General features: G+C 43.0%; 1 protein-coding gene and 1 long non-coding RNA gene across 2 annotated transcripts in view; one reads left to right on the plus strand and one right to left on the minus strand.

Annotated features, from left to right (window-relative positions):
• Window positions 1–13,375, plus strand: part of LOC140849466 (uncharacterized) — a 35,733-nt gene that overhangs the window by 17,991 nt on the left and 4,367 nt on the right. The gene's annotated exons all lie outside the window — the stretch shown is intronic.
• TOP1 (DNA topoisomerase I) overlaps window positions 4,854–13,375 on the minus strand; it is a 92,382-nt gene continuing 83,860 nt past the window's right edge. The window contains exons 16-21 of the mRNA XM_017676426.3: window positions 12,387–12,455; window positions 11,732–11,846; window positions 10,641–10,768; window positions 7,567–7,661; window positions 7,191–7,340; window positions 4,854–6,150 (exon numbers count right to left, since the gene is read on the minus strand). Coding sequence (XP_017531915.1) covers window positions 6,048–6,150; window positions 7,191–7,340; window positions 7,567–7,661; window positions 10,641–10,768; window positions 11,732–11,846; window positions 12,387–12,455 — 660 coding nt within the window. The 3' untranslated portion in view covers window positions 4,854–6,047. The remainder of the gene's footprint in view (window positions 6,151–7,190; window positions 7,341–7,566; window positions 7,662–10,640; window positions 10,769–11,731; window positions 11,847–12,386; window positions 12,456–13,375) is intronic.

A 13,375-nucleotide genomic window follows, 5' to 3' on the forward strand; every position in this document is an offset into this window, starting at 1 on the left:
AGGCATAATATAACCATATAGCTCAGTGAAGCTCCCTCCACAATCGAAGGTAGGCAGAATCATAAGACTTGCAGTGTCTAATTTGATCTGCACTTAAATCTTTACATTTTTGTTAGTAGTTTCTAATATTATGCCTGACCAGCCCTTTTCCGGTTTTGTGAGCCAGTCAGCACCTCAGCACACAGCCAGTCTTCATTGAGTACTCACCTCAGGGCACCTTGTGCTGCCCCCACAACCTGCAGTTCTGGTTCTTGACCTATGGCTCCAGTATCTAACTTAGTTGGGGTCCTGGTGGGGGCTCACACTTCTTAGGTCGTGTCCTCCTGCTGTCCTCCTCACTTGGGATGTACTCTTAGGCCCCCGAGGGCCTTGCTTTCTATCACTCAAGGCAGAACCGGGCCTGGCCCAGCCTCTCCCAGGGACTCTGCTCCCTCAGTAGGTCCTGCTTCTCCCTTGCTGAAGGACCCCTATAGGAGAACCCAGATTTTGAGGCAGGAGAGCTGGGCTCCAGATGTGCTTTCTTCTGGGAGGGGCAGGGGTACTTAATTGCTTCATTGAAGGAAGATGAGGAGAGAGCCCTTGCCTTCACTGGCCCAGGCCAGGGCAGGCCTGCTGTTTTTCTGCTTTTTCTCCCTTTATTCCAACAAACACTCCTGATGTCTCCTCTATACCAGTAAGACAGCAGAGACAAATCAGAACAAGTTCCTACTCCAGTGGTAGACAAATGCCAACAGACATTTATCAACAGATGACAATTTATGTGATAAGAGCCTCTGGAGCACTGAAAATGGACACATGTTGGTGGCTGTGGGGACAGAGCAAAGTGAGAAATAGCATATATGCCTGAAGATAACAGCAACTCCAAATATAAGGCAATCACTCATTTTCACAATAAGGTCACTCTGGTGTTTTGTGGCTTTTTTTGCAACTACAATATAAATTCTAAAGATGCACAATTCAAATATCCACATGTAAGTTTATTTAATTACACATACACATTTAAAATCACATTTAAAACAATATATTAATCTATGAATATTGATTTTTCCCACTCTTACCTTTCCAACAATAAATTATGCTCAAATTCTAAATGGAATCTCAGATTTCTATGTAGTTGTCATTATTAAAGCCACATTTTGAGTCAATTTCTAAAAGCACATTAACTTCACTGCTTTCTGAGTTGAGAGCACTTCTGAAAAAGCAGCTTTATTGAGGAGTTATTTACATATAATAAAATGCAACCATTTTAAAGTGTAGTTTGGTGAGTTTTGACCGGTGTATACCCTCATGTAACCTCCACCCAATTAAGATACAGAACATTTCCATTACCCGCAAGTTTCTTGGGTGCCACTTTGCAGTCACTCTCCTCTGCCCCCATTTGGCAACTACTAATCTACTTTCTGTCACTCCAGATAGTCAGAGTATGTACCTCTGTGTTCATGTTCCTGCTCAGCATGCTCTTGAGATTCATCCATGTTCATGTTGCTGCAGAGAATGTATTTTTTGAATTAGTATGTGATGCGATCATTGGAAATTTTAACCTAAGCATCACCTTTTTTGTAAATTAAAACAGGTCTCTTTCCATTTCTCCCATATATATATATGTATCTCCCAAATATATATATATATTTCTCCCATAATATATATATATATTAATGATCTGCCTAATAACCACTTAATATCTTGCTTTAAAACTTTTATGGAAAATTTCAAATGTATATAAGTAGAGAGGTTAGTGTAGTGAACTTCCATGAACCCAGCAGCCAGCTCCAGTTATGAACTGGTGGGTGGCCTCTTGTTTCATCATGTCATATGCTACCTACTAACCCTTTCCATATTGGCACAAATCTTAACTCTTATAAAAGTTATTCATATTTTCAGTGTTTTTCTAAAAGACTCCTTTAAAAAATATATACATAGCTACAGTACCTTTATCAAACCTAAAAAAATCAACACCAAATTGCTATTTGAATGACCTTTAAGAGGCTTGTCTATATATATATTACTTGGGGTGGTGAGAAATAATTACTAAAAATGTGGTAAATTTCTTTGCCTCCTTGTTTACTGATTTTGTCAGGGGACTACTTATAATCTTCCAAAACGAACCTGACTGAGGTCATTTCAGGGTAATGTGTTTTCTCCAAAAAGTGGTTTTTGGTTCAAAACAAGTTGAGAGAATATCCCATTATACAAGCTATTTGTAAAGGCTTTAAACTCTTTTTTCAGAGGAAAAAAACTAAGTTTCCTATGGGGGAAATACCCGTATTTGGTGTATAATGTATTTAGGAGGTGATTTCAGAGTTGGTAACTTACTGGATGTGGAAATGAAAGGAAGGAAGGAGTAAAGGATGATGGCTGCCCTAGGTTCTGGTTGAGGAAGAGTGGATGGTGGTACCTTTCACTGAGATGTGAATTCCAGTATCCAGTGTGCTTGGGGGAGGTGGTACTGAGCTCAGTTCCAGAGATTTGGGACTGAGTAGCCTGTGGACGTCCCCTGCAGATATAGTTGGCCCTGTGTGTTTGGAGTTTGGGAAGGGGGTCTAATGTGCACGTGAAATCAGCTAGGCCGGGTGAGAAGAGAACCACAGCAGGTAAGGATCTGGTAGAGCAGGTTACTAAGAGGCAAGAGCATGATGGAGACAGAGGAGTGAAACCAGGAGAGGGTGGCATTGTGGAAGCCAGAGAAGTGCACTAAGAAGGAAGTGGCCACATCTTGTACCATTTATGTGCGCTGTCCAGAAAAGACAAATGTAGATCAGTGGAGGCTGGCAGAAGTAATAGGGATTAACTGTAATTGGGCCTGAGGGCTCCTACTGAGGGGACCGTGTTCTAACACCCATTTATGGTGATGATGGCACCACTCAATAAAGTCGCTAAAATCATTGTGCACTTGAAACGGGCAGATTTTATGTGTATTTCAATAGAGCTGTTAAAGACTGGCCAAGTGTCCAGTGCCACAAAGAGCTTCAGATGCTGAAAGCAGAGCCCATTAATTGGGTTGGTCACTCATTTATTGGTGATTGTGGTCAGAATGAAAAAGAAGATGGGGGCAAGATGCGACAGAAGCTGGTTGCAGTGGGTGAGCAAATGACCAGGTGGTGTAGATGACTCACTCCAGGTGCTTGTTTTGTCAAATAGAGGGAGGGGGTGGTGGCTGGAAAGCTGAATTGTGAGGTTTCTTTTTTCAGTTTTTAAATGTGGCAGAGCCTGAGGTAGATTTGTGAGGGATAATGGGCAGGACCTGCTGACCAGATTGTGGGTAGGGGAGCGGCGGCAGCAAGGGAGAGCCAGGAGCCAAATAGGCAGCCAGATGCCTGGCTTGGTGCACAGGGAACGCATCTCCCTTTCCCTACTGCTGGACTGAAGTGTCACAAGAGGGAGGGAGTTCTTCATACATGCCTGGCCTCTACTCCTGCACATGGGTGGAGTGAGGAGGGAACCGAGCTGCTGGCTGAATAGGCAACGGGGGTGGGTCTTCTGACTCACGCTCAAGCACCCTTCGGAGCCCTTCATCTGGCCCTCACCTACTTGTCCAGCCTCCTCCCTCCTCCCCAATGGCCAGGTCAGCTTCCCATTCCCTGACTTGCTCTCCCAGGCCTGATGCCACCAAGATGCCCTTCATAATTGTTCTTGGGCAGCATCGAGTTGCTCTGCCCGTCTTCAGAAGACTTGCAGAAAGGTCCCTGTGGGGAGGTAGGCACGAGTTCCTGTTCATCAGTTAAGTCTGTCTACAAGGTCCCTGACTTTTAGCTCTGAACCAAGGTTTGTCCCCTAGTTGTGGCGGTCCTGCTCCAATTCCAAACCTGAGGTCCACTTGCTCCTCACTCACCCAGCCAGCCATGAAGTATATGGATTGTACTAGAAGAGCGTCTCTTGTTGCTATTCCTCATATTCAACGGTCTAGCTATCATACATACCACAGAATTTAAAAATAACTGGCTGTAAGTTCTTGCTGCAGAGTAAAGACAGCTATGTAAACCTCTTTTATTCCTGGGGTGAATGCTGCCTCCCTCCCTCACTAGCCAGTGACAGGCAGACTGCCAAGGACCCTCCAGGATTCTCTGCAGTGAGCTCAGCCCAGCCCCCAGCCCCAAGGTGTTGAGACACCATCAAGGAGATGGCTCTCCTAGAATATACCTGTAAATGCTAGCAAGCAAGAGGACCTAGGACTGTGTGACCCGTTCTGACCAGTAAACCTCCCTGCTCCTTGCTCCATTTGCCCGGAGGACCTCACCCTTCACTCTGAATTCCAGACATAGCTGTAACCTAAGATGAGGAAAGGAGCGATTTTTGTAGGGCTTCTGGCCAGCTCTGGTAGCAGAGCACCAGTGAGTGGCCACAGACCACTCCCTCTTTCAATCTGCTAATCAAAGTTGGGAAAGTCTGCATTCCATCTGGGAGTGCTACTCGGATCTCGTGTTCTAATTGGCTTGGTACCCTTAATCCCTGCCATCCTGACTATAAATTTAGCAAAGGCAAAGAGGCTCCTTATTGTTCCTGGCCACACACATGGAAAGTGCTCTGAAATACCCTTGCTTCCATGTTGCTCAATAAACATTACCCACCCTAGTGTCTAAATATGGTTCTTGTACACCACCTGTTCTTACGGATTTTCTGCACCCTCCCTCACTTCCTGGGCCTGCCTTTATCTAAGGATGTGGATTTTGGCTCCCCTTTGAGCCACACCCTCAGCAGGACAGATGCAGCCCCTTCCAGGCCTGGCCTGGCCCCAGTTCCTGGGCAGGGAGCCACCCTTGCTGACCAGAGTAGTCAGAACACATCCCACACTAGGTCCCAGCCTCAGAGCCCCATTCTGGCCTGGGGCCCTGGGTAACAAAGAGGCAGACACTAAGTTTCCGTTAAGTTGTAGGAATTTATTTTAAATAACCTACAGTTGATTAAAAGGGAATTCATGATAAAAATAGAAGATACTTGAGGAAAGATGTGGGAAATGGACTCTGCACACACACTAAACTAACAATGCCTCTAAAACTAATGATTATAGCAAAAAATGTTTTCACATTAAAATTCTGCTTTTTATGTTTTTTTTTCCTCAATTTTTTACACAATTACAAAAGAAAAAATAAAAGCCCTAAATTCTTGATTATTTTTTCTTTTTGGACCAAATACTCATTTTCCTCTAAATTTCTTGACCGGTGGAACTTTTTACACAATATAATCTTTCAAGTGAAAGACTGGGGTTTAACATGAAAATGATCGATATTAGAAAAGGTACAGAGAATGTTCAGAACAAAGGATGATGGGAAAATGGTTTCAGTCACTAATTATTTCACAATCCTTAGACTCACTCACCCCTCATCCCTCCCCAACCCCAATCTACATGATCTTTAAGATCAAGAAAAATGTTTAAATATTTTAAAATAATTAAAAAGAAATAAAAATTCACATTTAAAAAGGAACACTCAAGTCAGGAAATATTTTCCCATCATGCTTTTCTGTGAATAGGTGTCTGAACCAAAACACTGCTTGATGTCAGGACTGCTTCAAGTTTAATGAAAATTGATTCCCACGGCAATAGATAGTGATGACTCTCACAGGTGCGCTGGGGTTTTCTTTCTACTTATTTTTAAACTCCTGAAATGGGGGAGAGGGGAGGGAGTTTAGGAATTCATTTCTATTAAAATATAGAAGTTATTGCAAAACCCTAACTGTAAAAACGCACCAATATAATCGGACTTCGTATACAGTAGCTAAGAGAATCCAAATGCTTCAGTGAAACAGTGAATTTGCCTGGAAGAACACTGACAAATTCCCATCCACTTTCCCTCTTGAAAATAAAAACAAAATCAAAACAAATCATACAGCTAGAATTTTGATATCTGAAATATTTTTAAATAAGTTGTCCATAGGACAACTGGCTCAGCTCTCCCTTATAATGTCTCCAGGTTTCTCTCTTCACAAAGATGTTGGTTTGTTAAGACTTCCCGCCTCTCTTCTTCAGGTGCGAGGGCAAGTGAGGCTCACAGTTTATCCATCTTCCCCAAACCACACTGTTTCTTTTCACAGAACCTGCCCCTCGAGACTGGCTAGAACTCGTAGTCCTCGTCAGCCATGTCGATGGCCCAGGCAAACTTCTCCCGCTGGGTTTTGTTGTAAATTTTCTCAATGGGGACCCCCCACTTCTTGCACCTGCATAAAAGGGAGAAAGAAGGGGGATTAGTGTGTTTCAGGGGGCAACAGCCCAGACTTAGGGCTGCAGCTTGGATGTGCCATCTTCTCCTTCATGTCCGTCTGGTGAGAATGAGAATTAAGAGTGTACCAGACACATTCCAAGGGCTCCATGTGTTCAACTCATTCAAATATGACAATGACCTCTAAAGTAAATGCTGCTACAGATGAAAAAGGTACAGATTGAACTAAGGCAGAGAGAGGTGAAGTAACTGGAATTCTCATGCAGCTAGTGCACATGTCACTGAAAACTGGACCCAAGCCAGTTGGCTCCAGGGGCCATGCTCTTAACCACTGCACTAACTGCCCCTCATGCTAACCGAACCTCTAGTACCAAACAGGACAAAGACAGCAGAAAGGGTGCAAGAGCTGGGTGGAACCTCTGACCCAGGGGAGCAAGTGCCACAGGTGATGGTCCTGCCACTTAGGCCCAGAACTTGACAACTCTAGTTAGTGAATGAGCATCTTTGAAAAAAGCTATGTATTTTGGATGTTATTTTATGATTCTCAGAAGACAAGTAAGCAAACAACAGAATTTATCTGCCTTTGTTAGAAGGTCCCTGTATCTCTGTGTAGGCTGCTAAGATCTGTATTCTCAGTTTTGTTTCTTCTCTTTGTTCCTTTCCTTGACTTCACATCTAAAATTTTTATTGAAAAGTTTTGATCAAGTATAAATAGATGGGTTTTTTTACATTTTTCCCTAAGGTCTAGGAGTTTTCATTCTTGTCCTAATGTGCCCTAGGAGAAAGAGACTGCAACGACCTTTTGCAAACAGACATCTACACACTCAAAGGCAGTGTTCACAGTATTGACCATCTGGGGACCAGTCAGGATGTGCCAGTGCATTTGTAGTGTGTACAGCAGAAGGCAGAGGTTTCCAAGAATACTGCAAGTGTGCAGTGTAGGACAGGCGGCACGTGAAGGCCGACAACGCTCTGGGAACCCCTACCACTCTTTTCAACAGCCAGCGGTAGGAGCTCAAGAGGGACACAATACTTAACCAAGCCACTGTAATCCTTGGGTCCAGATAATTGAGTTTGGAGGTTCCCAAAGCAATTTGTTTATTCTCCTCTCGGTCTGTGGCCTGGACTTCGAGCTTCATCAACTGCTCCTCCAGTCTCTGTACAGCCTTCTTCTTTGACTCTACCACCCTGGAAGATTGGAAGTCATTAAGAACCAGGAGTGGCCTCTGGACAAGCGCACTGCAACCCCACCTGCCACTTAGGGGCAGTAAAAAGAGAAAAGTTCCAAGTACAGAGACTTCCACAGAACATTACTCTGAAACCCTAGAAAAGGTGGGGTCCCAGGGCCTCTGGCTAATACTGTACCCATTTTTCTCTTTCACCCAACCACCAATTTTGCACACCAGGCACATACTTCTTGGTCTTTGCATCTTTCATGACCTTTGCATCGGCCTTAGCACTTTTCAGATCTCTCCGGGCATCTGATAGCTGTTCCTTCTTGGCATCAATCTGGGTGGGGAAGAAGAGCAGTTCAGATTTAAGAATAAAATCAGCCCAGAGGGGGAAAAGGCTCCATCATAGAGGATAGAACCTAGAAGTTATCTCCACCAGGTAGGCTGTCTGTCTCAGTGGTACCAGGTAAAGACACCCAGGGGTGGCTTCATGAAGGCACAGAGTAGATACACAGTGACTGCTGAATTCTGCTATTTGGCCACTTATGTTCTTCAGTAACCATTCAAGAGATAAGGGTTCTATGGTGAACCAAAGCCCCCGTTAGTCTAGCTCAGGGAAAAGAACCCATTGGAACTGGGGGTGAGGGTGCTAATCTTTCAGAGAACATTTGGCTTTAAACACCTAGTAGGAGGGCTACAAAGCTGTTTATCAGATGACTCTATGCCAGGTGGTAGCCCTCATTCTAAAAATACTGCAGGAGATTCTCTGGATGAAGCTGAGACAGGATCCTTGCATCTACTGAGCCCACTTCATTCCTCAGATTCTGCCAACACTCTGGGAAGAAGCTGCCAGCTTCTCAAGAAAAAAGGATGCACTGAAGAGAATACCCAAGGGAGTAAAAACTGGCAATTAAAAGGTACCCACCCAGCAAGCTAAACAGCTCAGCTGTCTGTTCCAAACCAATACATGCCATAGCCTGGCTTTGACATTGTCTTTAAAAGGAGAGAGTGCAGGGATGGAAAGGCAAGTAGTCATCACTCAAAAACAGGTTTGGAAATTTTAGCTGTGCAGCTCTTTTTCCAAATGAAATTTCAGGGAGTCCCAGTCTATAAAGAAAGAGATGTGGGCGATTCCAGCCTTTTCTGCTTGATAAAACAATCAAAGCACCTCTGAAGATCCTAAGTTCTTAGTTCCTGAAGGATAGCAGCAAGCAGCACCATGGAGCGAGAGGCCAAGCGCGTAAGCTCACACTGCTAGGGGCAAGAGAACCTCAGACCTGCTATTCTTTTGCTAACCTGTAGGTCAAGGGAACCTCTGCAGAGTAAATACTTGTCTGACTCACCCAAATTGGGCAGTTGCACTCAGCCTAGAATTGTCCATTAGGTATACACACACAGCCAAAGATTAGAAACAGAAGCTACCATTGTGAGAGAATCATTAAATGCATTTTCTATGAATGGCTTACTTCCAACATCTGTTTTGTCCAAAGTCAAGTTTGAAGGAACTGATTCTATACACAAAAGCATCACAGACACCACTAGCCAGATTCTTCTTAGGCCAGAAATGCAACAAACCACAATTTTTTAACCATTTCTGTGAATGCTAAATTGGCAGGCTATGTCAAATTCTCTCAAAGCATCAAAGCCTCCATTGATTCGCTTGGCAAACAGGGGCATGTGTTTGCTCTGTGGGCACACTGGAGAGGGTTCGTGGGCTTGGAGGGCATGGCTGGCAGGCAGCCTGGGAGGCTGGCGCAATGATTCCAGAGTAAAATTAACAAGACCTCCTCATGCTCCAGGGAGGGGTCTCCTGAATTAGGTAAACACCACCTGAATATTTATACTTGTACTTTTGGCTTGGAATGATAACATGAAGAGAATAAATGATACCAGATGACTGCCAATTAACAGAGCGGGAGCAAAGGGAGCTGCTAGTATGGATAGTCTGTAGGGTTCTTTGCCTGCCAACCACGTGGCCCAAGGATCTGAGAGGTCTACGGATGTATATTCATTTACTGTGGGTGTATACTTCCCTACAGGAAAGCCAGATGGCACCTATAGCTTGAACTACAGATGAATAATCTGTAGGTTGTATGTGTTGTTTGACCTAGGCATGAGACTCCAGGGTATTTATCTTGAAAATTTCAATAGAAGGAAAACACTCTGGGCCTGAAAATATGCATGTAGTCTCTCTCACTCTATAGCAGTCATTTTTAAACTCTAGTTGTCTAAGAAGAGAATTCTGTAAATGTGAATGGAAAAGAGTTATACCTGTGATTTCATTAATGTCTGGGTGAAATTCATTTCTTAATTATAAATGTGGGTGACAAACCATAGTTACATCAGTAGAACCAATGACTTTATCACCAATAGACAGTACACATATTTTCATATCCTATTACCATTGTTGCATGTATCCTGACACGTCTTTTATAATCATTACCACCCTTGAAATTTAGTTACTGGACCTATCTTAAGATCTTGCTTAATAACTTAAAAGAGATGCATTTACTGTATCAGACTTTAAAATATATTTAATATGTATATTTCAAGATAATCAGTTCATTGTAACCCTATATGCCTGCTTTATAGTGAAACATCTGCAAATTCTCACTGTGGGTTAGTTCACTAGAATGGATCAGTTATATAATCACTGCTAACACAGAAATGCTCATGATCAAATGTTAAGTGCCTTTTGGCTTCAAAGCTCAGTACCAGGCAGAGCTGCAGGGAGGAAAGAGGCACGTGGAAGAGGAATAGCATCTGCTTGTCTGCTTGCTGGTCTCTCTCTAGGGCAGCAACTCTGGCACACAGCCAGGACTCAACAGCTATTTGATGATGAGCTATATAAAAATATGATTCATGTGGAATGTGTAAAAACAGGAATAGTTGTGTTAGGATTGGAGGAAATTAAGTATCTTCGTTTGATCGTCTTTTCAATTTGGAAATGGTTTTATTTCTGGGATGAGGCAAGAAATTGTGAGGATTATCTTTCTATCCATTATCATTATGAATAATAACGACATAAATTAGCAGTATTTCCAAGAGGGTACATCAAACTTAGCTTTTCAAAACAAGAAGTGGCCAATGTGAAACTTTTGTCCACAGAATAAAGACATTGTAAACAATGGGTATCTGATATTCAGCATCTTGATCAAGGATCGTTACTATCACATTTCCATTTATCTTTAGCTGCGCTTTTCTTCCTGAACAAACCCAGAACTGGCCTCCTAATATCCCAGCCTAGAAGGCCTCTCATTTTCAGATTCTCTTTCCACAGAAGACATGACTCCCCCACCATCCAGATCCAAGATACCTTAGACTGCAAATTCATCATGGACTTCTCAAAAGTTTTTGGTGGTGCCCTCTGATGGTTACAAAGGATTGCAACAGCTCGGTTGGCACGGTTATAAGACAGGATCTTTGCTGGGATGTTCTCATCCGCTATAAAGAAAAACATGATAGTAAAAGAGTCCGTTTGTGAACCAAAGGAGAACACGCAGTGTGCTTTCCCCAGCACTTCATCCTCCTGATTTTACTGGCCCTCATCTCACTCTGATGAAAATTCAAATTCCCCCAAGACACAAGGTCAAAATCTGAGAGTCAATAGTCACCTGCTTGCCTCAAAGCCTGCCTCTCCCACTTACCCACCCAATGCAGCCTAAAGAAAATGAAAAATAGTAACAGACAAAGAGGGAGATAAGACAAAGGGGCCATAAGTTTTACATTTTAAAACCACAAGGCAGTATATTTTTTAAAAAGGAAAGTAAATGTATCCAAGGAATTTTTCTTGTGTCATGTAGCATTCTATCCCACCATAAAATACTGACACTTAATATACCCATCTTTGGCTTTTCTGGATCATATTCTAAAGCTGTTTAACATACTTACAAAGGAAGTGGAAATTTAGCAGTGATTGGACAGCAGGAAAAAAAGCTTGTGGATCTTGGTGAAAACTTCTGCAGCTAGTTTTTAGGAGAATACTACCTACTCTTAAGGTGGGGAGAAACTTCAGGGAAAAGATCTGTTCCTATATTTTTTTAGTAAGCAAGACAACTTTACTTTCTCCATTCAACCAAATTATTACAGCACTATGTCTTCACCCTATGAGCTTTTAAATAATATACATATAAAACACAAAATGCAGTCATTTTCAGAGAACATAGAAAGCCCCTGTCAGTAATCCATGAAATTAATCTTGAAGTTGGGGTAGGATTGGAGGGAAAACAGTACTGATTTTATGTTTATATAGCTAAGCCTTAGCTCTCTATTAGAGGTATGGAAGGAAAAGGTTTCCAGTTACAATGTTAGGGAGAAAAAGTGGAACAGACTTAGGACTTAGTTGAGCAAGGGTCATGGTCATAATCAGTTAGGGTGTGTGACCCTGTCTGGCCAAGCACTACTTACGGGCTGTGAGTTCTTTTAGCTGCTGCTGTAGCGTGATGGATGCATTGTATGTACGGAACACCTTGGCTGTCAAGCCCTCCATGAGGTCTTGAAGATGCTTATTTAGAATACTAGTCTGGAAAAGAAAGCCACAGAGAAGATACTGGGATTTACGTAAAAGCCATACCACCCTGCCCCTTCTGACAAGCTCTAGGACATTTATGCCAGTGCAATCACAACCTTGCCAAGCTTCTTGTCCTGTCAGTGGGAAGTTAGTAAACGAGGGAAAAGAATTCCAGAATATAGGGTGTATGATAACTCCCTATGAAGTACTGAAATCCTAAGCAGGCCAATCAAGTAGCTTTGTCCTTCCCTATTAAGATCTTCCTTGATAAGGTATCAGGGACAGGTCTTGGGTCTCCAGCGGAGGTGGCCGGACATCCAGCCAAGGGAAGGCTCTGAGGGAGGCAGAGGAGGATAAAAGGCAGGGTTTGTTTACCCCCCCCTCAGGGCCTTGACCATGAATTCACTGTGAGTACTAAGGGAGGAAGAGTGAGTAGGACGTCACAGGACAGACTGACCGGAAGGCCCAAGCCACCGAGGCAACCCTCTCCTTCAGGAACTTGGGGGGATCTGGCTAGGACCCTCTGCAAACCAGGGCAATTTGTCCACTCACATTGAGTCTATCAAAAAGATCATCCTCGGGCTGTTTGTTCTCCATAAATAGTTGTAAATTCTTAAAAACCTAGAAGAATAAACAGAGCCTAATTATTATTATTATTTTAAAACCTTTACTTTGGACATAATTATAGACTTATAAAAACTTGGGGGGGTGGGAAGCCCAAGGCCCACTCATATCCTTTACCCAGGTCCATCTACCATTAGCATTTTACATCATTTACCAGTTGGGCAATATGCGTATCTGCTCACTCCTCTGTACTTACACGTGTGAATGCACAGAATGATTGGTTCTGAACCATTTGTGGGTACTTAACATATATTACAGCCTTTTATCCTTACATAGTTCAGTGTATTTCCTAAGGATAGAGATATTCCCATACACATAATACTTACCAGCTTCATAAATTTACACCAATACAGTTTTACCTAAATCTACTGTCCATATTTCAATGATGTCAGTTGACCTTATGATGTCCTCTACCTCCCCAGTATGGAATCCAATCTAAGGTAAGGTATTACATTTGTCATGTCTCTCTAACCTTATTTAATCGGGATCATTCCAAAGCCAGCAAAGCCTAACTACTGATTAAACATCAGACTGCTGAAGGGCTATATTACTGGGGTCTTGTACTCTGTATGTCTCTGGTTGAAGCCCGATACACTGGGGGAAACACAGAGTTGCAACACCGTCTTCAGCTATGGGTTCAGATATCTGGGGGCTGAAGGGCTACCTTTTTGCTCAATCAGAACTGGGGAGAAGTTGAGCAAAGCTACAAAAGTGACAAATGTGCAACAAGACCAGGTGCCACTGAAGTGTGACTAAATTATGACAATAATGTGGTGAGTTACATCTTAGGTGAGTTGACTGTGAGGGCTAACTCTCTACAGCATGTGCTGTTGCTTATTACTACACTTCCAGGAAGGGGTAGGTACAGGATGGGGGTTGAGGGGCAGGGACTAAAAGGAGGTACACAGGACATCAAA

This window comes from Manis javanica, chromosome 5 (genome assembly GCF_040802235.1).
Source record: "Manis javanica isolate MJ-LG chromosome 5, MJ_LKY, whole genome shotgun sequence".
Taxonomy (NCBI): Eukaryota; Metazoa; Chordata; class Mammalia; order Pholidota; family Manidae; genus Manis; species Manis javanica.